At 47.3% G+C, this 24,914-nt stretch overlaps 1 protein-coding gene across 2 annotated transcripts in view; it reads right to left on the reverse strand.

Moving 5' to 3' along the window:
- Nucleotides 1–4,466: 4,466 nt before the first annotated feature.
- Nucleotides 4,467–24,914, reverse strand: part of LOC146201614 (uncharacterized) — a 59,238-nt gene continuing 38,790 nt past the window's right edge. Inside the window, exons 3-4 of one of the 2 annotated variants that reach the window (XM_084587715.1) lie at nucleotides 7,318–7,587; nucleotides 4,467–4,811 (exon numbers count right to left, since the gene is read on the reverse strand). In XM_084587715.1, the coding sequence (XP_084443841.1) occupies nucleotides 4,626–4,811; nucleotides 7,318–7,587 (456 nt within the window). In that variant the 3' untranslated portion in view covers nucleotides 4,467–4,625. The remainder of the gene's footprint in view (nucleotides 4,812–7,317; nucleotides 7,588–24,914) is intronic. The other variant, XM_084587716.1, reaches the window with a different exon arrangement.

The raw sequence follows: 24,914 nt of genomic DNA on the forward strand, positions 1-24,914 counted from the left end.
GGAAGGCTGAGGGGCCGTCATGAATCCTAACCAAGCTTTTAGTAAACTTGGGGAGAGTTGTGCCACTTCTACATGGCATTTTCGATCACCATTGAAAGATTCCATCATCTCACTAAGCTCTTGTACCCCGCTATTGCCATTGATAATTCGCTGCTGGGCTCAAGTAATACTCGTGCACTTTTGAAGATGTGTTATCAACTGTTTTTGTACAAGTTGCAATGATGATATACTTTCCATACTGTTCTGTGTGCAATTTTGTTTTTCTTCTATGATCATATATGTAGAATTGCATAATCTTTCATTTCAGGTTTGGTTTTATTCCTAGCCCTGTGTGCTAAGCCATATCCTAGAATGCACACTTCTATTTCTCAAAGTCCATTTAAATCTCCAGTTCTGCACTGCTCTGTTATCTCTAGTTATTGTAGCTTTCCATGAAGCAGTGCTCAGATGTCTTTGATTGATAGGATTTGGTTCAAAGACCCTTGAAATATCTGTTCGACTAAGGTATTGGATTTTGTGATGGACTGATGCTGAACGCCTGTATTCTTGTGTCGGTTCGTCATATTTCTGTAGTTCAGAATCGAAACTTTTTGAATTGTTATCAATTAAAAATAGAGCACCTAATTACCCCTTTCTCAGAATGTTTTGTAAAGACAGCTGAATTTTCGGATTTTGGAATATAGTCCTGCTTTTTTTTTTAATTTTGCAGACGTCGCACAGTGAAAACCTGTATCCAAGCTCGAATCCAACAGGCCAAGAGCAGCTGAAGAAGGGAACCTGCATCCAAGCTCGAAACTGGTGGACCGAAAGCAGATGTTTTGTGACCACAGTGTATCAGCCAATAAAGCCAATCCAGGTGACCACATGTATCTTTTGAAAGCTTGCATTCTTTGCACTTGAGACTCATCTCATGGAGAGCATCATTTCTGCAAAACATTTTGTGTCATAACTGTAGCAGAAACTGATTGAGGCCTTGCACAAGGCCTAAAGCTGACATACTAGTATTATGCACAACACAAACATGAGGTGTGATGTAGGAGCCTTGCAACCATGCAGCGTATCACCATAGCATGGTAGCATTCCCATGCTGAATGTCTCATCGTCTGAGATCAGACTAATGTCTTGTACCTTCAGAGTGCACTCATTCCTTGCACTAAAGGCCCCAATATAGTCCGACGTTTTCGACGCGACTGGCTAAGTCTGCGACGTTAGCCACGGCACGTCGGCTACGACGGGCGCGTCAAAAAACTGCCGCTTCTACAGTCTGGCGCAGCTGGCGTGCCCGATGCCGCGGTGCGCATGCGCAGAAGACGCCCTCGAGGGCTGGTACGTTTTCGGGGTTCATTTTCGAGCAGACGACAGGGCACCTACAGGGACCTGGCTGCAGCCTATCAAGGCACTAATTACTGTTGTGATCAAGGCAATGACGTGATGTTTGGTTTGGTTTGGTTTGTGGGGTTTAACGTCCCAAAGCAACTCAGGCTATGAGAGACGCCGTAGTGGAGGACTACGGAAATTTCGACCACCTGGGGTTCTTTAACGTGCACTGACATCGCACAGCACACGGGCTCCTTGCTTTTCGCCTCCATCGAAAAGCTGCCGCCGAGGTCGGGATTCGATCCCGCGTCCTTGGGAACAGTAGTCGAGCGCCGTAACCACTGCGCCACCCGCAATGACGTGATGCGTTTACTGCGAATGTTCAAATGGCACAAGGCATTTACAGCCAGCCGTGGAGACGTCCAGCCCAGCAACGGCCTGAGCCCGCGCCGCCGCCGGCTACAGACGAAACGATGATTGTATACGTGCGTGTTTTACTGAAAACTAATCAAACTTTAAGTATATGTACGATTACAGAGGAGTTAGAGATTACACAGTAATGAGGGTCACTTTCTCGGCTGGCCGCAGTTCCTGTAGAATTGCATAAATTTAGCGAATTCCTATTTGCACGTCGGCAACGTTGGGCCGCGTCGGCTCGCGCTCGCTACGTCGGACTATATTGGGGCCTTGAGTGCCCACATCCATGCACTCTGAATGTTGATAGCTATGCACAAATTTTGCCGCACACACACGGGTACAAAAGTCCTCACAGTGTGCACGCCTTCGCGCCGTGAGCACGTTGCACGTTCTCCCACCGTGCACACATCGCGCGTCTTCGCATCGCACATCCTAATTCGTACATCTTCGTTCGTACATCTTCGTTCGTACATCCTTGTTCGCACATTCTCGTTCGCGCATTCTCGCGCTGTGCGGGTCGATAACCACGCACAGATAACCACGCAGAGCCTCGTACAACATTTTCAGTAGGGTAGTACCAGTCACGCGCCAATATTCCCACCTTGGCACGCAAAGTGAATCTTAAACTGGAGCAAGTTGAGTTCCAAAAGATGGATTCATTTGGTTTTTCATTCACGCTTTCGTAAAATACTGAATTCATCAGCTGAGCAAGCTGATCGCTCGAGATTGTTTAGCGTTATTAAATATTTCTCACTTTTAAACCGTGCTAAGGCGTTTATCGCGGTCAGATGTATACGTTCGATGAGCACATCAGGTGTCCATTCAGTAACATCCTCACAACGGAAAAAACCTCTGAACAACAAACTGACCCTCACTGCTCTCAGTTACTGTTAAGGGGCCTTAGCTCTTATTGAGTGAAAAAAAAAAAGCGAAAATAATTATTCGCAATGCAAAAAGAGCTGTTTTCAAATGATATAGCTTTACCAAGATGGTCCTCTGCTTTATCATCTCCCTATAGATGTTCATAGTATGTTAGTTCCATCACGAAGACAAACTTTTACTAATGCCAAAAAAAAAAGCTTTTTCACATAGATTCGCTTTGTCGAAGTCACGGACGGGAAAATGGATATAAGAACAATGCGTGTCGTTGCAGATATATCGCTTCGCCATCCGTACATACAGGCAAACATTTGTGTGTCTGCCTGTGCGTACTGAGTGAAGAACCGAGTGCCTGGAGAATGCTGTGCACACAACAGCCCAGTCTCCCTTAATTAAACGCAGGCCTACAGCGAACACAGGATACGAGATAATTACCGCCCTATCGGCTGCGGCACTGTCCGCGGGCGGCCCTCTGGCGACTCTATGCCGGACCACGTTATATCGGCAGGGTGTCTATCGAATCTGCACCGCTGCGAACTTTCGTTTAGTTTATTTAACGTCCCAAAGCGACTAAGGCTATGAGACATGTCGTAGTGGAGGGCTTCGAAACTTTTGACCCCCAGCAGTAAGTCATAATCGGGGATTCTCAGGAACCTACATCTGACTTTGGCTGCGGCCATAAAATGTTGATCGATAGGAGCATGAAATCGCTGCTGTGATAGTGCCGCCAAAAATAGACGTTCATTTGCAAACAACTCAGCACATTATAAAGCTTGACTTATCTGGGTTCTTACTTTTTGCAGTGCGTCGTTCAGTGCGGCGAATACTTTTATTTAATCCACGCTGGGGGTCAAGACGAGCATGGAGGTTAGTATGTGCGCTGCGTACGCTGGCCGCATATCCTGTAATACTGGAGGCACTCAAAGCTAATCCCCAAAGTGGAATTGATGCGGTCATTCGAATCAGGAGAGCTGTTAAATTGCAAACTAAATACTTTTTCAACTAGCCGTCGATATGAAAAGTACAGGGCGCAACTGTACAGCGTCAAATATGAAGAAACGTTCGCGCTTACAGTTGCCATTTCGAGAACTATATGACTGGGTTGGACTTCTGTTATTTTTTTCACAATTAAGAATGCAACTTCCGGTATTTTTTTTTTCGAAGAGTATTGGTTGCCTCGTAAGATAAGCTGTTTATTGCCGCAGTCATGTGTGACCAAAGTCATTCGGAGCTCATTATTCGGAGCAGGTTAATTAATAATAGACACTGTTTGTGCTAAGAAGTATGTACGCAGATTGAATTGCGGTCGAGATTAAAAAAATATCGCAAGTGGGCGGATGTCTGATGACAGTCTCCGCTAGCCACTGCCAGATGCGGTCTTTACCTTCGGGCAACCAAGTGCTGGCCGCGACCTTAGCGGTGCCAGGGGAAGGCGCTAGAGAATATTAAAATAAACACAAATACATAATTGAAACTCATTGTCAGATGTTCTCGGAGTTAAAAAAAATATCATGACACGCAGGAAGCCTTTCGTGACGGGAAACAGCATCCATCGTGAACATCGTCTCGCTCGTCGTTTCCGGAACATCGTCTCACTCGTCGAATCTCTACTTTGCCTCCTCTTTCGAGGACGGTTCCCGCTCTTGTTCACTGCACGATGCCGAGGGCTCCTTCTCCGTGTTGCCCAGGCATGCTGTTTCGTCCAGCCTAAAAACCCAGCGCAGTCCTTGGCGTTGAGCGCCGAACCCCGCGGCTTGGTTTGAGCTGTTTTTTCTTGTAGGAGTTCCGCTGACAACGGATAACCGGCTCGGCTGGGATGACGAATGTGCAGCGTACCCGGATGTTTTTTTTTTTTGTTTTTTATTTCAATATATTTATGCACCATTATCATTATCATTATTTAATACCTAATCATCTTTAATCATTATTTCGCATTAGGCTTCTGTGTTATTTTCAGAAATCCGATAAGTCCGCCTGAGCCGGTGACTGGCGCCTACACTGGTGACTGGCGCCTACACCGGTGACTGGCGCCTACACCGGTAACGGGTAGAGTAGGCCGCCTTCGCCCGGCTGTTGTTTTCGGGAGCCCAGATTGGTCCCTCTGTCGGCGTTGGGGTGGTGAAAAGTCGCCTCCGCACGCAGGCCTCATCCTTCCAGACATCGTAGAGGCTCTCCTCGGCAGAAAAGTGGGCCCCATCCTGGAAATAGCCGATGAACACAAACGCAAGCGAAAGTTTACTTTTAAGAACTAGGTTGCCATCTTATCTTTGGGTTGTCGAGTCAGGTCGAGGGAGATAAGCGAGGTACCGCGTTATCTGCGTGTTGATGGCAGTAATGGAACTCGGTCGTCGCAGTAGCCAGATCATGAGACCTTTTCGTGGCGCCCAGTGTCATTGTCCTAAACAAAGTCCATACACCGGGCATAACCGAATAACTATTCAAAGCACGCATTGATAATGAGCTTGTAAGGTATCAAAGTCACACCTGAAATCACAGTACTGTGCATGCTCAACCACCAGTCACATCGTTTCGCACCGCTATTGCTATCCTAGCTAAGTTTATTTTCACTTTTGGTCGGGAGTAAATCCCTATAGCCACCTAACGCATAGCCATGGTGGTGCACTGAAAAGGGCGCTCGACTATTATGCGCAAGGATGCGGAATCGAATTCCGGCCGCAGCGGCTTCTTTTCGATGGAGGCAAAAAGCAAAGTGCCCGTGTGCTGCGAGACCTCAGGGCACGTTAAGGATCCTCGGGTGATCGAAATATCTGGAGCCTTCTACTACGGCGTCTCTCATAGCATGAGTTGCTCTGGGACATTAAACCCGAAAAACCAAAACCAAACTAATAGCCACCTAACCATATCTTGCACGTCTGAGAATAATTACCCTTTCCAGTTGAAACGGAATGTCGCAAACTAAACTCGCAGTTCTATTATCACTTCTGTTTCGATTTAAACCGAAATATCCAATTTCTATTTATGCCAGAAATCGAAGAACAATTGCAAAGTCCATGCCTTATATATCCCTAGTTTCAATCGCTATTAGTGACAGACAACGAAGATTTTATTATGCACATGTTTTAATTGTCGATCGACCTCCGATGTTACAAGTGGCCCGAGAGATACTGCCGCCTTCTTATTTGGTATAAATGTATCCCTGTTTCTCATCCTCTATATGATGAACTCTCCGTTTATTGCTCTCGCACCTCATCAGTTAATTTACTCTTGGGATTAAACCCTCAGTACAGTAGTTGTGTTTTATTATTATTACTGGTGAGCCATGACCTTGACCTTTGACCTACTTGCCACTGCCATCTCAGGATGATCACATGGGCGACCACTAATTACCCGATGGGTTGTTAGATGTGATGATACCATATCCTGTCACAAATTTGGGAAGATCTGCTGACTCGGGCTGCTCCTCTGAAATGGCAGGGTTGACAGAAATCATTATTTCGGGGCCCTTGTATGACGAGTGAGTTACGTTGTTCCTAGGCCATGTCGTCGCGTTCCTACGACCTGGTTAAAGAGGGCACGATCGTCTATGACTAGTAGCTTACGACTGAATGCTAATGTAACAAGATCGTGTGATCACTGTCTATAAAGAGGCTGTTGAGCATCTCTGCCCAAGTTGCAAATCAGTAGCCCCTCACGCCTTATAATTAATCTCGCAATGCTGCTTGACGATACCAGCTTTTGTAGGATACTTGAACAGTACCACTAATTTATTACACGTATCTTCCCAACTTACAGCACTGCAATTCACACCTGTCACGAAACACAGTCAACAGTGCGCTGACTCAGACGCTGCGTGGGGCCGCCTCCCGTCCGTGGCTCCCCATGTGAATCTTGGTGTGCATGAACTCTGCAAATAACTTAATCACTGATCTTTGAATTGTGACGCTGTTGTGTAATGCATAATCCTTATCGTACTGCTGTAAGCAACCATAATATGTGAAAGACCACCAGACATAGATATAAAGCCCTGCTCAATGATACCGCACTAAAGTGTCTGCATGACAAAGGGTAGCATACGTCTGACTCGGAATGCAAAATTCCCGAGTGTTTGATCCCACTTACTCACCCAACTCACATGAGAAGCCTTAGTTGGCTGCCTGTGCCAAATTGGCTGTGTCCCGTGGTTGCGTGACGTTGCCCAACCCTGAAAACCAATCAGTGCCTTGCGCTCTCTACTGCCAGGTACCAGTACCATGGGTTTGATTTCTCACTCACAACGCTCACGCAGAAATTTCGAGAGCACGGCAACTGTAATGCTATCGCGTTAAATCTAAACCGAATATCATGCACGATGTCTTTTGTCGACAGCGGTACAGCTCCTCGTTCAAAAATAATTATTAGAACGTATGCTAATTAGATACAGTCTTTGCGAAAAATGACAAGGCTGCAGGGCTTCTCAGATATTGACTCCGTAACATACCCAAAGAAAACGAGAGGACCCTTAACAGCGAAAACCAAGGGGCCACCTTCTCACACAAGGTGCTTATAAATTAAGGGAAGGTATAAACGCTCCAATACAGCGTATGAAACAAAACCGCGCCGCTTGGTTATTAATAGCACCGACGGCACCTGGCATGTCCTGCCTACGTGGCTAGCACATCGACAAGGCACCTATAGGTTTGTTCGATCGAACATTCCCCTTCAATTACATCGACCTAAAAATGTGTAGTCCAAAAGCGTACGCACCGTGATGGCAAACTTGGACTTTGCTTGCTGCCTGATTAGGCGGCTCATGGGGCTAGAACCTTCCGAGAAGAGTCTGCTGGCTTCCAAGTTGCCACCGGTCTCACTGACTTCAGTACGGCCACGAAAGCCAGGGGCTAATATGGCTGACTGGTCACAGCTTGTCTCACTGGCTAGGAAGCGGCCTGGAACACATGGCGCCATGCTCCAGGCTTCAGAATCGGAGATCAGCTTGAACGCTTTCTCAGGGCCAGCAATGACGACTTCTTTGCACTGCGCAAGGAGAAAAAATAAACCGACCCTACAGTTTTCCCCAACTGCGCCACTTACTGTGCACAAGGAACCCTGACATCCGGATACTCAACCCGCCGCAACAAAGTGAGCTTACAACCAAAAGTTGTTCATCACGCCTCAAAGGACGAAGCTCAAGACCAGCACTGCGGCATGAACTGACGAGGCACTCGGCTGTTGTGCCGGTGGGGTTATCATACAGTATCCCACCGTCAACAGGGTTGTGCCAAGGAGTTGGTTGCGTAGCGCTCATCACCCATTTCGTGAACGAGTGCCGCCAGCTCCCTAGACGGTAGCGATGGATCCGAGTCGGCACTAGTGAAATGAAGAAAAAGCTTTATACACTATTTACAGGCATTGACACAACGAGATCGGCTCTGCGGCAGAAAGTTGCGACGGTTTTCGCACAGCGACGGCCGGGGAGATTACGCCGCGTCCGCTTTCTGGGGCTCAGAGAGGGCGAACTGCTCCCAATGGATTCTAGTGACGAACTAACTATCGGAGTGTAAAGCACAAGCACTTGAGTCTCCGTAAACCAAGAATCCGTTGACACTGAAATGGTCTAATCCGACGGCAGCACTTTCGCAGGACCAATGGGAGAGCTTGCAGCGCTCTTGCCTCAAATATGCCGCGGAGCGGGAAGGGTTCTACTGCATGGGCCACGGCGCCGAGCTGTCTCGTTCCTCTGTTCATGTTGAAACACGCCGCTTCGCTCTCCTTGGCATGGCTCGCGTCCAGTGCACCAGTGCTTTGCAGGACAGCACCCGCATTTTGTGAAGGAGGTGTTCGCCGGAGGAGTTTGGTGCCCGGCTGAATTTCTGGGCGGCTGTTACCACGCCCAACACGGCAGAAGTTGGCAGCTTTTTATAACCCCGATCAATTTCTCGCTGGCATGACACCTCGTAAGTTCAGCGGTTTGCAGCCAAAACGTTTTATTTCGCCTTCATTTTCAGATCGTTGCAGGCAAGAAAAAATTCTTTAAAGGCACTAAGTACTGCTTATGCACGGAAATGCGAAAACATTCTCTCGCGCTACATCTGGCGTAACTTATGCTTGATGATCTCTCTCCGCATGCTCCATCCTCTCCTCCGCTTGAGCTGCGTGCCAAGAGACAGACACGCGCATGTCTAAAGGCGCCTTTGTTTGCGTCATCTGTTTTTAATTATCACGTTTGTTTTTGCGTCATGCATAGTATGCATGTACCATGCAGCGACACAAGTGTGCTCATAATAAAATGTCTGCGCCTTACAACATGTTGTTTCCGAAAGTGCTGAGTAATAATACGCGTGTTTATGACTTGTAGTCGTGACTATGTGGGGCATATTCTGTTCAGTATTTTTTCCGTTGCACACGCATCAGCGTTCAAAGCGGCAGCCACCATCGCTGCTCTCTCCTGTTCCCTTTCTCTTTTTCACCCGACGCATGCCTATCAAAGGCGAGCCTACTTCCAAAATAAACCGAGGTTTTGCTCTCTAGCCTACTTCCATAATAAACTGAGGCTTTGCTCTCTTGCTGACCGGCATGGCTTCTGTTCCTTGGCGCACCGCTGTCAGCCATGGCAACGCTACAGTGGCGACGAGGATTCACGACGCACAAGTCGTGAAAGAAGCCCAGCACCGGACTGCATCGTTGGAAGGCATGGCGCATCTCAAGCTACCAGACTTTTACGAAAGTACAGATTAGTGGGAACCATACCTTATCAACGTTGAAGCGTACTTTGAAGGAAAAGCCGTTGGAGATTCAGCAAAGAAGAGAGCATTGCTTGTGGCAGCATTAAGCATGAACACTGTCCAGATATTGGCAGGGAAAGTAGCTCCGCGCACGCCAATGCATTGACTTATGAAGAAGCAATTGCAACCTTGAACAAGTTTTACGACCCAAAAAGCCCAGCCGGGATGGCGCAGTGGTTTGGGACGTTAAACGCCAGAAAACCAAAACCAAACCAAACGACTCAAAAAGGAACGAAATCACTGAAAGTTAAATTTTGTAACCATTGCCAGGTCGAAGGGAAACCAATTTAGGCATTTCTGGAGGAAATACGGCGGATTGCGGATAAATGCAACTTTAGAAGCAGTCTGTACCGGAGGCTACGGGATCGTATTGTTTGCGGTTTAAGGTCGAGTGCACTACAGAAACAGCTCTTGTCTAAAAGGGACTTGACGCTACAAGAAGCAGAGGCAATAGTAATTGCAGCAGAGGCTGCAGAAACCGATGTAAAAACGATGAACGCCGAGGAGACGCCACTACTCAAAGTAGAGGCATGCGGAAAGACGCTGGATCGTGTTGAACAGAAGCGTTACAACACCGAATCTTGCAATAAATGCGGCAGTGAGAAACACAAATAAAACGCCTCTTCGGGGCCAAGTCTCGGTGTTACCGGTGCAGGCGGCAAGGTCATCTTGCGCGAAAGTGCCGACGTCGTGTGTCACATCCAGACAAGACGTGGGCGGCGAGAGAACTAACACTTTGGCTGTCGCAGAAGGCTCGTCGAACGATGAAACGGAGACGTCGCACATTTGGACACCAGCATCTGAAAGGAATTATTTTCAGAAGCCACCTATTCGCAGAGGTTTCTCGTGGGGGTGCATGGAATTGAGAATGGAGGTAGATAACGGGTCGTCAATTTGCGTCATCCCTCGCGAACTCAAAGAGAAGTATCGCAAGCAGTGGCCAAACCTGAAAACATCAAACGAAGTTTTCCTGCTTCGTAGGCCGCCTCCCTGCCCTAGCAGAACTTCAGTTACGCGTCCGCTACCAAGGGGCGTCCGTTGTGTGCCCTTTAACTGTGCTAGATTGTGCGGGACCGAGCCTCTATGAACGTGACTTGCTTAGTCTACTCAACAACGCAGGAGCTCCAATCTTGCAGATAGCAGCCCAAGACGTCTCGCTGGAAGACTGCAAAAGCAGCTACCGCATCTCTACAGTAGCCAAAGTAGTCAAAACCGTAATAAGATTGGCGGTAGGGAAAACCAGTCAGACGAAGCACCAGTGATGAATCACGAGGTGACGAAAGCATTAGAAACTATGAAATGGGGGAAATCAGCTGTTGATCAGATAACTACAGATTTGTTGTCACCCTGTATACGCAGTGTCTGGTGTCATCGACGGTACCGGAGCCAAGGAAGAATGCAAACATTTTCCTCATTCATAAGAAATGGGACTGACTCTAAGGACGTTAAAAATTACAGACCAATCAGCTTACTGTCTGTTACGTATAAGATATTTACTAAGGTAATCGCTAATACAATCAGGACAACCTGAGTGCAATCAAGCAAAGGATCAAGCAGGTTTTCGGAAACGTCACTCTACTATCGATCATATCCATACCATCAATCAGGTGATAGAAAAGTGTTCGGAATATAATCAGCCCTTATACATAGCATTCATTGATTACGGAAAAGCATTTGACTCAGTTGAAACACTGGCGGTGATGCAGGCATTGCGAAATCAGGGCGTAGACGAACCCTACGTGGAAGTGCTGAAAGATATATATAGTGGCTGCACAGCAACCATAGTTCTGCATAAAGTAACAAAATTCCCATAAAGAAAGGTGTTGGGCAAGGAGACACGATCTCCTCAGTACTATTCAAACCCGTTTTAAAGGAAGTATTCCGAGACTTGGAATGGAAGCAGTTAGCGATAAGGGTAGATGGAGAATACCTCAGTAATCTGCGATTTGCTGATGACATTGCCTTCGGGGGATGAACTACAACTAATGATTGATGACCTAAACAGGAAAAGTAGAATGGTAGGCTTGAAAATCAATATGCAGAAGACGAAGATAATGTTCAACAGCATCGGGAAGAAACAGCAGTTTAAGTTAGGTAGCGAAGCACGGAAACTAGTAGGTTAATATGTCTACTTAGGACAGGTAGTGACCACCGATCCGGATCATGAAAAGGAAATGAGAAGAAGATTGTGATGGAGCGCATTTGGCAAGCACTCGCAGATTATGACTAGCAGCTTACCGGTATCACTCAAGAGGAAAGTATACAACAGTTGCATCTTACCTCTACTCACCTATGGGGCTGAAACGTGGAGGCTAACCAAAAGGGTTCTACTTGAGTTGAGGACAACTCAGAGGGCTATGGAACGAAAAATGGTAGGGGTAACATTAGGAGATAGGAAGCGTGCAGAGTGGGTAAGAGAAATAACTCGAGTTAACATTCTAGTGGAAATTAAGAATCAATGGGCATGGGCAGGACATGTAGTGTGAAGAGAGGACAACCGATGGACGCTTAGGGTAACAAACTGGATTCCAAGGGAAGGAAAGCGTAGCAGGGGGCGGCAGAAAGTTAGGTGGGCGTATGAGGTTAAGAAGTTCGCAAGGGTCAAGTTAGCACAGAACCGGGTTATTTGGAGAAATATGAGAGAGGCCTTCATCCTGCAGTGGGTATAGTCAGGCTGATGATGATGATGACCAGGACATCTTTTCTACCGTTCTAGGCCTCATCAATGGGACCCCCGCTAGTCTTCACCTTAAAGAGGGATTCATTCCCAGATTTAGTAAGGCTATAGGCCCATTCCCAAGGCTTTGCGCGATAAAGTGACACAGGAGTTGGACAGGCTAGTTTCTATAGGCGTGCTGTCGCCACTGAAGCATTCCGAATGGGCAACACCAATTGTAGATGTGCTATAAGAATGGCACGGTCCGAATCTGTGGCGATTTTAAATCCACTTTGAACCCAGCTTGTGCCACCGAGCAACATCCATTGCCCGTTATTGATGACATGTTTGCCCATTTGAGCGATGGTGACTGTTCTGGCACGCTGAACCTGCAAGATGCATAAAACCAAATACCACTTGACGAAGCGGCAAAAAAAGTCTGCATCATTAACACGCACAAAGGGCTTTTCTAATTTAATAGGCTACCGTTCGGAATAGCATCTGCACCGGCAATTTTCCAGAGAAAGATGGATGAGGTGCTGGGAAGCTATCCGGCCGTACAAGCTTTTTAGACGACGTGCTTGTCTCATAAAGAAAAAACGATAACGTTAAGCGATTAAGAAGCGTCCTACAACGCTTCCGAGAACGCAGACTGAAACTTAGATACGATAAGTGCGAACTGCGCTGACCGGCTGTGTCTTATCTGGGGCCCCGAGTTCACCGAGACGGTCTTCACCCGATAGAAAAGAATGTTGAGGCAATTGTAGACGCACCAAGCCCGCGTAATGTTGTGGAACTGCGTGCATTTCTCGGAATGCCGACGTTTCACGCCAAGTTCCTGCCTACCATGTCGACTACTCCTTTCCCGTTATATCAGAGAGTTCCTGCTAGAATGCACGCTAGCGCTGGAAAGAGAAACAGGAATCCGCATTTAATGTGGCTAAACAAAGCCTTACGGCTGCCCAGGTTCTGTTGCCTTTCGATAAGAAAAAGGAATTGAAATTGGAATGTGACGCGTCCCCGATGGGTGTGGGAGCAATCCTGTTCCGCACAGTCGGTAACGTTCATAGGTGAATTGGGTTCCGTTCTAGAACATTAACACGAGCTGAACGGAACTATTCCCAACTAGAACGAGAGGCACTAACACACAATTTTGGTGTAACAAAATTTTGTGACTACCTTCTAGGGCGAGAATTCACACTGGTAACTGACCACCAGCTGCTTCTGGGCCTGCTGAGACCGGATCGTCAGATACCAGCAATGGCCGCCGCACGCATCGAGCGCTAGGCACTCTGTCTCGGGGCCTACGACTACAAGTTACAGTACACTACGGGCAAGCAGATACTCAACTCCGACGCCCTGAGCCGCCTACAACAACGAGCTCCGGAACCGGTCGGGGATGGTGAACCTCCATAATACGTCTTATAACTAGAAAGACAGGACGAAGGTTCCGTGACAACACGTGAGCTCATTGCCTGGACAGCCGCAGACGCAGTTTTGACGGAGGTTAATTGTTACGTTATGAACGGGTGGCCCAGAACCACAAACTCATTACCCCATTTCATACTGCCATTCTTTGACTGGAAGCTGGAATTGTCAGTCGCGCATGAACTAGTGTACTGGGGACATCGTGTGGTAATACCGAAAGAAGCTCGTACAAGAGTGTTGCGTCTTCTGCATGAGACTAATGAGGGATCGTCGGCTATGAAAGCAGTTGCACGTTCTCTGTTTTGGTGGCCAGGATTAGATAAGGACATTGAGGAAATATCAGCTACTTCTCTGAACTGCATCCAGAACCTGCCGATTCGAACGGCCGCTCCGCTAGTTAATTGGCCATCCACCTATGAAAAGTGGTCGCGTATTAACGTGGATTTTGCAGGTCCAATCGCAGGAAAAATTATCCTTGTAGTGGTCGACTCGCATACTATATGGAAGGAAGCCATACCACATGTGCATGCCAACACTGAAACTGCTGTTAGCTGCCTGCTTTCCATTTTTAGTCGATTCGGAGTCCCACGAACGTTAGTCTCTGACAACGGTACGCAATTTACCAGCCAGGAATTTGCTACATTTGCAAAAAAAAAATAATATAGTGCATCTAAGGTGCGCCCCCTGTCACCGTAAGGCGAATGGAGCCGCAGAAAGAGCTTTGAGAACTGTTGTTCAACTACCGCAGAACTCCGCTGAAAAGTGGAAAATCCCCTGCGGAGATGCTTTTGGGTTACCAACTACGATCCCGGCTGGACTCGTGCTTTCCGTCTACGCTTGCAGAGCCACCGCAGGGTCAAGATGCCTGGACCCTACTACCGGAGTAAAATGTTTTCCTGCGGAACTGCGGAAGGGGGACAAGTGGATATCGGGACGGCTACGACAGCATCCGGTTCCAGGATGGCCACGGTGTGAACCCCGATGAGCCTGGCCCGGCGAGATGCAGATCAAGTTCATTTGCAATGCGACTGTACATCGGATGATCACCACCTCAAAAGTCATGTGAGCGAGCAAAACCCCCTAGTTAGCTCGCCAACGACTGCAGATCATACTACTCCTAGGACCTGCATTCCCAGCGACTCAAACTCTCCGAACCAGTTCCCCGGCGTAGCTTCTCCAGGTCAGCCTACGACCGAACCAGCACAGAGAGAGGAAGCCGCAAGCCCCGAACAAGCCCTTAGGCGTTCTACGAGGCAACGCAGACCAGTGCAGCGTTTCCTATTTTACGGAGAAAGTGTGGCATATTCTGGTTCAGCATTTTTTCCGTTGCGCACGCGTCAGCGCTCGGAGCGGAAGCCACTATAGCCGCTCTATCTTCTTCCCTTTCCCTTTCAAACGTGACGCATGCCTATAAAGGGCTAGCCTACTTCGAAAATAAACCGAGGTTTTGCTATCTCGCTGACCGGCGTGGCATCTGTTCCTTGGCGCGCCGCTGGCGGCCATGGCGATACTGCACTATCAAATTGAGGCATGAATATGAGTAATGTTTGAGCAGACACCGCACCTTTTAGTACGTTAGCAAGGAAAGTGCTGAGTGATGCTGCTCTTTTCCTGGCTTGAAGTGGTGTCTTGATTATGAACATGATGTTTTTCTTTCTGGTCGTAGGACGTCATTTCGTCAATCATGACTATGCGTATACTCTAACATGTGCTTTGACATCTTACGGCGGCGTGGTGACGTTATCCGAATTTCGTTGTATGGACGGTCACTCACGTGGACGCCAGCTAATATTGCTCATGGGAGATACTTGTTTTACCCTTAAACAACTCAACGTAAAAAACATGCGACGCGAAATCATCATTTCACCACAAACTACAAACACAGGTACCAGCCTGAGCGGCAGAAAATGACTTCGCATGGCACACAAACACTTTCTGCTAAAGCAACACAAAAAGCCACAGCAAGTTTGAGTAGCTACCAACAGAAAATAATGCATCTTCTTCCTTAAACAGGAGGAAGTACCAAAACCTTCAGCCTTTCTCTATCCCTAACACTCGCCCTATGAGTACAGACGCGCTTTTCCATTGAAAAGCTAGTGAAGGCTAATATTAATATTAATGTAAATTGTCCTCTAATTTAAAATCTCCCTACAGATGTTCATTGTATCTTAGTTCAATCACGAAGACAAACTTTTACTACATGGCACACAAAAACGTGTTTTTTCACATGAATTCGCTTTGTCGAAGTCACGAACGGGAGAATTAATACACGAACCATCCGTGCTGGTGCAAATATATCGCTTCGCCATCAGCACGTACAGACAAACACTTGTGTGGCGACAAAGAACTGAGTGCCTGGAGAATACTGTACACCACTACACCCCGGTCTCCCTTAATTAAACGCGGGCCTATAGCGAACAAAGGGCACGAGAAAATTTCCGAGCTACAGGCTGCAATCGGCTGTGACGTTGTCCACGGGCGGCCCTCTGGCAGCTCTATGCCGGGCCAAGTTATATCAGCAGGGCATCTATAGAATCTGAACTGCTGCGAATTTTCGTTTAGTTTATAGCGTTTAACGTACCGAAGCGACTAATGGCTATGAGACATGTCGGAGGCCATGGGTTCCTGTCCCATGAGCGTAGTGTTGGTTTTGTTCCGCTTTCTATCTGCTTCATTATATTTAATCTAGAATACGATTACAGTATCAATTCAGGTCAACGGCACAAGTTAAAAAAACTAACTCCTATGGTTTGCATGGCTTCGCTGACTGCTAATTTATATGCCTCCTGATAGTACCTACCTGTACCAGCACTTACTGTGGTCAAGTGGCTCAGGCCACATAATTTACAGGGTACGCATAGTGCACAAGCCGAGAGATTTGTTGTGGCCAATCCTGGATTTCTTGAAGTCTAAGGTCTACAACCTTTGAAGTGCAGAGTCGATTAAGACATTTCGCTTGAAAAACGGCCACACACGCGGCCAATTCTTGCGACGTTGTTGAAAACGTAGCAGATGACTAGAGGTAGCAGAGCGAAAACACGACGATGAACACGAAAGTTACCAGGACAGCTTCGCCCTCTTCATAACGCGCAGCATCATCTGCCCATGCAATCATACCAACAAGCTAAAGCACAACTCAAGTGAAAAAATACACAGTGAAAAAATACGCACCCGATAAACTAGTCGTCTCTGTGCGCAAAAAGAGCATTCAAAGTGGCACCGCTCTCACCAACCACACGGCCTTTCCCGTCCTCGACTTTTGCAGTTTACCCCGATTCTGTCACAGCAATACAAATTTTAAGTATCGCTATAAGTTCTACTCGCAGATACACATGCAGTACTGTCATGGACGCCTCCATTTTTGTAATTACCACAAGTATCATACTGAAAAACTAGAAAATAAAATTCAAACCTCTCACCGCCACCAATTGTGTTTTGTTTTGTCTTTACCCGAATAAGTATTCCTTCTACTGAGAGGCGCCTCCCAGCATTTCCATAAACTAAGGGCGGTCGAGTCGATAATACTGGGCACAAAGAGTACGAAGAAAGCCACCGTATCCCTTTGCTGATTTTCCCGATAGAACGTGCACGTAAGGGCGGTGGACGACAAATTCAATGAAAGCACTTGTACGGTAAATCGAATCGGGACGTTGACATAAAGAAATTGTGTCGTTCTCACGAACGCATGAGACGCTAACCTGCAAAGACGAATTGCAGGCCCATCTAAAACTGGTAAGCCCAGAGCTTTCCCCTGTGACTACCTGCGCCAATTCGTGAAACCAACTCAAATAGATCCTGCAGCCGTGGATGGCCAATAGCAAGCATACATGGCAGTATTTGAACAACAGTAATGAAAAAACTAATTTAATTACTTTCACGGTAATTTGTAATGTAATGAATTACTTTTTTGGCTTGGTAGTTTAGTAATGTAATGAATTTCTTTTTGGCAGTGGTTTCGCAGCAAACATAATTCCTTTCGAAATTACTTTCACTTAAATGCACCACTACTCCTTCAATAGACAACAAAGTAGAATGCTGCAAAAGCAGGAACGACATGCGGCAAGCAGAAGCCAGCATAACAGATCGACAAAAGGAGGCAGCATGGAGCAGAACAGTGTGTCTGAGACCTCCTGTGTGGCAGGTTCACTGTGCGGCTATCTCATGCAACATTTCTCTAAGCAGCAGGAAACAAGGCTTCAAGGGAATGCCGAAACACAAATTGTGCAAGAAGAACGGAGTTGAAAACTAGTTGGAAGCGCGGCGAAGAGGCACTCCCTGTTGCGTCGGCTAAGGCACAGTGGTGCCTGGTTGCACTCGTCACCGCGGGGGGAACGAGGGTTGAGGCGGCGTAGACAGGCAGAAGGGTCCACGGCGTGAGCATTACTGAGCGCGAGGTGCCGAGGACTATACCTGGAACTACGGAAGGAATAAATAACCTAGCTTCTCCTACAAATGGTGGAGACAGCTCCGGGCCAGCTCATTTCGCGACCTTTCGACCATGCTTCTACTTTTTCTTTTTTGCGGTTGTCTTATTTTTGTAATGTCAGGTGCCGTAGGAAAGAGGGAAGGAATAGTTCTCTGGGACGGAATTTGGCGGGAAGACGAAAAAACGTGTGTGCTTCAGCACCCACCTCGGCCACCAGATGCCCACACAGATGCATGAAGCAAAAGTGCATGACTCAGGGCTGTCAATAAACGGATTTCAATCAATCATGTCTGGAGAATAAGTTTTGTTTTGTTTACTAGCTTTACTTTCGTTTTTGCATGGATAACAACTAGAAAATAATTTGAAAGTAATTGAATAACTCTGTCGAAGTGATTGTAATGTAACTTCATTACTTGTTAGGAGCAGTAATGAGTAATTTAATTACTCTTCTGAGATTTTCAGCAGAGTAATTAGTAATGTAATTTAAATCCTTTTCAGAAGTACTTTTGCCATGTTCGCAAGGTATTAGCCGCAATTCCGTACGCGTAGATATAGAATGGATATAAAAACCTTATCATTGCGATTCCTCAGCTGCAGAATCCCTTAGGCTTTTGTTACACTAAGTGGTGTACAGGTGCACCAAAACCAAAACGGACCACATTCAACCTACCTGAGTATGGCGCCGAGCTAAAAAGCTCGTATGTTAATAGGGTAAATGCTACCCAAATTTGATCACAGTGACCTTCTAGACTCAAAGTGGAGGCATTAGTGCTGCAGCATAAATCACTTGGCATTGGAAAAGCCAAGACGCGCCACCTATGGGTAGCTCAGCTGTGTCGCTGATAAGGATGATAGTGAAAAGGACAAGGAGGATGCTGTCCAGCCAGCTTGTGGGTTTGTCCTCGTCTTATATCACTGCTTCCGCCAGTCCTGCATGCAATATCGACGTCAAATGTCAGTTATATGGGATTTTATGAGGCATAAGCAACTATGGCTATGATACGCCCAACACAAGTTTAGATTATTTGATATATCAAGTACCTAGACCTATATTCATATTTGATTCAAAACAATTGCTTTTTTTAAGAAGCACAAAAGCAATAAAAAAATCGACAACTTATTGTTCGCCTAAAAGGAATGCTGGATGAAATGCAATGTGTTCTTTGTAAAATGCAGTAAAATACTTTTTCCTGAGCCCTAAAATGAAATGCGAACAGCGGAGTGCGTGCAACAGTATCCAGCTGAGGCAGTCTGCCTATCATCATCAGAGATTGGCTCGTTCTTCCGATTTGCGGCTGCTTTTCTTGCTTGAGAGAGAGAGAGACAGAGATGGTGGTTTCACAACCGGAAGAGGCTGTGACATACGTGGGTGGTGCGAGTGATATTACGGAAGCCAAGTCAAAACGCTGTATGCCTTTTGAGCTAAGAGCGCTCACTTAACCCACGCAGGCTATAGCCGCTAGACAGCGAAAACATGTTGTGTAAGCCATCATCTTTGAAGAGACTAAATGTGGCGCTCCAATTGCACAACGAGAAGACTATTGCTAAATAAATAACAGAAGCAAAACAGTCGCAAAACGGAACAAATTTCCCATCTCAAACGATGGCATTGAGACTGCCTCAGCTGACTTTTTTTTTTCCACGTGGTCCGCTGATCGCATTTCATTTGGTGCCAAAAGTGCTACCTTTTCAGCAAGCACGGAATACCTGACTGCAAGTGTGACAGTCTCTCAATGCAAGATGACATAATACACTTTCAACGTCGAAGGTTGTCGACTGAATACCTTCTAATATCCACGATTGGCCGCAAAGATTTATAGACGTTAGGTAGCCTACAACTTGCAGGGTCTCAGCCATTCATGCAGAGTAGGTTATTGTTACACACGTAGGTTGTGTCCGGACTCCGGAGGCACAGACTTTAATACATATAAAAGAAGTTATTCAAGCTTCATTTGTAGCCCACCTGTCAGGTTGCATGACAAAGTCCCTTCTGCTTGAGTCATCATTCATCTACATGACCCCCGATAGTATGGACCGGAAGAAAATAAAGACGTCCCAAACCCACATGCAATCATTATGCCATAAGCTGCGTGTTTAAAATTGGTCGGCTCGCCCCGCCGTTACCCTCACCGCAAACAACCAAACCATAAGCGCCGGAAACATAATTTGTAAACATTGACGTGGTCAAAGATTGTTTGCACCATAAACTAAAGCTTGACCAGGCACGCCTTCGTGGAACCCACTGACCTGGGAGCCTTCGTGGAAGGTACAAGAGTACCAACGCGACAGTGTTAACGATTTCCATCCGTGGATGCCGTGCGGATCTTGGTGTGTATGCACTCTGAAAAACACTTATCACTAATCCTGTAATTGTGCCCCTATTATCTCACGCATACTCCCTATCGTGCCGCTGTAAGCAACAATGTTATGTGAAAGATAATCGGACATAGATATAAAGCCCTTCTCAAGAGCCTGCATCGCAAAGGGTATATATAGCATGTGTCTGAATCGGTGTGCAAGAACCCCTGAGAGTTCTATATCCCCTCACTGCTTCTGCCAAATGGGCCGTGTCACACTGCCGCGTGACGTCACACAACCCTACGCCCCAATCAAGGCTTAGGCCCTTTCAGGTGCCACCTACCATCGCCATGCTAATGATTTATCGCTCACAACGCTGACCCAGCCCTTAACCGAATCCTCATGCGCCCCACAAACAAATATATCCCTAAAAGCTGGATACACCGGGACGCCTAGGAATAAGTGATTTATAATTTGTGATGCGCCATCAGCACACCCAGAGCTTAGAAAGATAACCGTGGAGCCTGGTCATTTCTGGAAGAAAAAAAAAAGCTCTGTCGTGATCGCAATAATGCAGAATGTGAGAGCACGTGGACAAACTTCGTTCCGCACGATCTAACAAAATCCACCCGTTCTCTCCTCTCTCACAATCATTATCACTCTTATCGTACGCGCGCCATCGGTATCGTACGCTGCCGCTTAGATGGCTCCCCCAGGGAGGCTCTCTAAGCAAAGCATCTGCACCGGTTGTCAAGACGTTCCGTTCACTTGTACAATAATTCGCTCGATCCCCTCGTTTCCTTGTTTGTCTTGCCGTTCGAGCCACCTTTGTGATCAGAGTAGTAGAGTATATTGGCATTTAGTGTTGCGACCAGTTAGCCTATCTAAAGTGAAAATTGACAGCCACGCCTGTGAAGCGCGCCAGAGGAAGCATGGAGGACGAAATGCATGAGTAACACGCCCTTTACCTTATTCCTAAAATCGCCGCCATATGAGCAGCAGTCTTGTGCAGCAATAATCTTTGGCGCCCACGCTCAACGCACGATATTTCTCTGCAAAAGCTATAAAAGTGGCACCCCGCGCATGTTCCGATATGTTAGCGGGATGGGAAAGATAAAAGTGAGGGTAAATAACTAAATCAAGGAACGAGACTGCCCACCTGTGCCTTTAGATGATGTGGAACGCAGGTCTGCCACGGTCTTCCGCATCCTGCAATACTGTGATTGAGACAATACCTCGCAGGTCTTGCATATGCAGCTGATTTATCTACAAGGCCTGTAGTGGTTGGTCTGATCAAACGCAACCCCTTCACTTGCTCGAAAAAATGTATCAATCCAGACGAGTACGCACCTCAATCGCTAGCTTGAGTTTGGCTTCCTCAGCGAACAGGCCGGTCATAGGATTCGCAATGCCCGAGGCGAGGCTCTTGCCTGCTGACTTGAATTAGGCCTCACTGGCTTCAACACCGTCTGGAACACGGCCGGCGTGTTGTTGTTGTTGAAAACTTTTATTGTCCAACAGAGAAGGACCACACCGCCTGGGCCGCTCTGTCTCACCCCCCTGTAAGGGGGAGGGGACTTAGCGGCCCAGCCGCACGGGATGGTCGCATTAGATGCTGGCCGGTTTGGTTTCGCCGGCGGCCTCTGCTGCCAGTTGGACGGCGGTGAGTTGGAGCTCAGGGTCTGAGCTTCGCAATAAGGTTTCCCAGGCTTCCCTACTGCTAATGTTTTGCGCCCTGCCTGGGGAGTAAGCGCACTCCCAAATTATATGGTCGAGGGTTCCTCTCGCCCCACACCTTTTACATTTATCGTCCTCGCAGTCCGATCGGATATGTTTATTTAGTACTGGGTTTGGGTATACTCCAGTCTGCAGGCGTCTCCACGCCATTGCCTGACCTCTATTTAACGCCTTGTTTGGTGGGGGGAAACGCCTCCGGCATTGCCTGTAGTGTTCTGTAATGTCTTGATACGAGATTAATCGCCCTTCTCTATTATGTTCTGCCTGAGCCGAGCCATCCTGTACAGCTCGGAGGTAGAGATCTCGAGCTGCACTGTGGGCCGCCTCGTTACCGCTGACAGATTCGTGCGCCGGGGTCCAGATGATGTTGATCGTCCTATCAATCACTCCTTGCGTTAAAATTTTGGTGGTGAGGGGGTTTACCCTCCCCCTACTGAAATTTTGGATTGCAGTTTTACTGTCGCTAATAATATATCTAGCTTTGGTGCCAACGCAAGCGATCGCTATCGCAGCTTCCTCCGCTATCTCGGTTTCTTTCCCTAGTATGGTAGCCGCCGTGATGAGGGTGCCTCCCCCATCTACCGCCGCTATGGTCATGTATCGACTGCGTCTGTTTCCTGCCGCATCTACGTAGGCAACTTCATTTGGGGGTTTGCTCCGATATATTGTTTCTATCGCTTCCGCCCTTTTCTGTCGCCTTTCTCTATTAAACTCAGGGTGCATGTTTTTGGGTGGGGGAGGGATTCTTAGGTGCGCCCTGATTTTCCTGTCAATGTCAACCCTTTCCTTTTGCCCCCTGTCTGTGGCTATTCCAAGGTTACTTAGCGTAGCTCTTCCCACTCGCGTCGTGCTGAGTCTTTCAAGTTGCGAGGTTTTAACCGCTTCCGTGATTTCTGAAATCGTATTGTGCAGTCCTAGGGCCAGTAGCTGCTCCGTCGATGTACATGTTGGGAGGACTAGGGCCTTTTTAACGCATTTTCTGATGAGCGCGTCTATCTTTCTCCTCTCATCTGCCTTTAGGTTCAGATATGGCGTGGCGTAGCCCACTCTGCTAATGATGAAGGCTTGTACCAATCTCAGGAGGTTTTTTTCCTTGAGGCCGCCTCCGTTACGTGAGACCCTCCTGATGAGGTTTAATGTCTGGGTCGCGTGGTTTTCTAACTTTTTAATGGTGATCGTGTTCCTTCCGTGTGTTTGTAAGTGGAGTCCCAATATTCGTATTGTCTCTACTTTTGGTATCTCCCTTCCTTCCACGTACACCTGTGGGTCAGAGGGAGGTTTATTCCTGAGTGCCTTGTCATTATACACGAAGATTTCTGATTTTTCAGGCGCACATTTAAGTCCTCTGTCCGCCGCGTACTTAGAGATGACATCTGCTGCCGCCTGCAGCGTTTCATTGATCTCTGCGTCGCTCCCTCTGTTGATCCAGAGATTGATGTCGTCCGCGTACAGGCTGTAATTTAAGTTGTAATTCCCAATTTTCCGCAATTCCTTCGGGAGCCCTCTCATGGCCATGTTGAAAAGGGTGGGTGACAGTACCGATCCCTGAGGTGTCCCCCTGTTGCCTAGCCTGATCACCCCAGATTGTATTTCCTGGAAAGTTATAACCGCCGTGCGGTCCGTTAAGAAATTTCTGACATAGCGATAAGTTTTTAGCCCTATTCCTGCCTGCTGGAGCCCTTCCAAGATGGCTTCGTGCTTGACGTTGTCGAAGGCCCTTTTTAGGTCCAGTCCCATAATGACTTTCGCATCTTTGGTTCTGGAATTAATTATGTCTTGCTGCAGCCGCAGCATGACGTCCTGTGTGCTCAGATGGGGCCTGAAGCCATACATCTCGTCTGGCCATTTCTCTTTTTCCTCCATATAATTTGAAATTCTGGTCTGAATGATGTGTTCCATTAACTTTCCTACACATGACGTGAGCGATATAGGCCGGAGATTTTCCAGTTTCGGTTGCTTCCCGGGTTTTGGGATCAGGATCACGGTAGCCTCTTTCCACAGCGGTGGGATCTCCCCTTTTTCCCAGCATTTCTGCATGTAGCTGGTAAGGGCCTCTATCGAGTTGTCATCTAAATTCCTGAGCATCTTATTCGTGACTCCATCTGGCCCTGGAGCTGACTTGGTTTTGAGTTTCGCTATCTCCGCCCTTACTTCAGCTCTCGTGATGGGCGCATCTAACTTCTCATTTGGAATTCCCTGGTAGTCGGGTAGCTCTCTAATTTCGGTGTCCCCTATGTATGTCTCGACGAGTTTCTTCATGAATATGTCATCGTCCTGCTCTTCGCATGCGTGTCTAACCTTAGCCATTTTGACTCGTGCTTGTGTTGCTGCGTTGCTGCGACCCGGTTGCGACATTCCGTTTCCAGCCCAGATGAGAGCAGACGCTGACGTGACCGTCGCCGTCACGCGACGTCAGCTCCTTCGTTTTCGGTTGCCGTAGCAACAGCTACGCGTTCCAAAATGCATATGGCGTCACGCATGTTCGTCGTCTGCCTCGGACTGGAGGAATGGGGTTCATTTGGCGTCGGCGTGCCAGCAACGATGAACGACACGCACACGACGCAAACAGCGTGCATGCAGCTGTTGATGGGTCTCACAAAGTGAGTATGTTATTTAAGCGTGTGCTTTTCGGCTCGAACCGAGTTTTTGTGTAAGCGAGATTTGAGAAATGCCAGTCTAGCTCTTACGCTGACAACATAAATACATGCGGGAATAACCAACTAGTGTGCGTTAGGACCTTTCTAAATCAATAACTCTGGTGGCAAACATTGTCCCGTTTCTGGGCAAGCCGCCGTCAAGGGGTCATCGCTCGATCGAGCGATTCACTAGACAGTCTTAAAGTGTTGTATTATAGTTAAACCGTTTTTCGCGGCGTTGTAATCAAGGCTGCTGGTATATAATGCGGGATGAACATACAATTTCGAGAAATGCACGAAACTTTGAGGCGCAGTTGTTTCAGCCTTTCGTGATGCGACTATGTGTGCAACGGAATACTGCTGCGACACTGGAGCCTCATTTAATTCATATGTGCGAT

The sequence above is a fragment of the Amblyomma maculatum genome, chromosome 1, assembly GCF_055883805.1.
Source record: "Amblyomma maculatum isolate TAMU_Amacu chromosome 1, ASM5588380v1, whole genome shotgun sequence".
Classification (NCBI taxonomy): Eukaryota; Metazoa; Arthropoda; class Arachnida; order Ixodida; family Ixodidae; genus Amblyomma; species Amblyomma maculatum.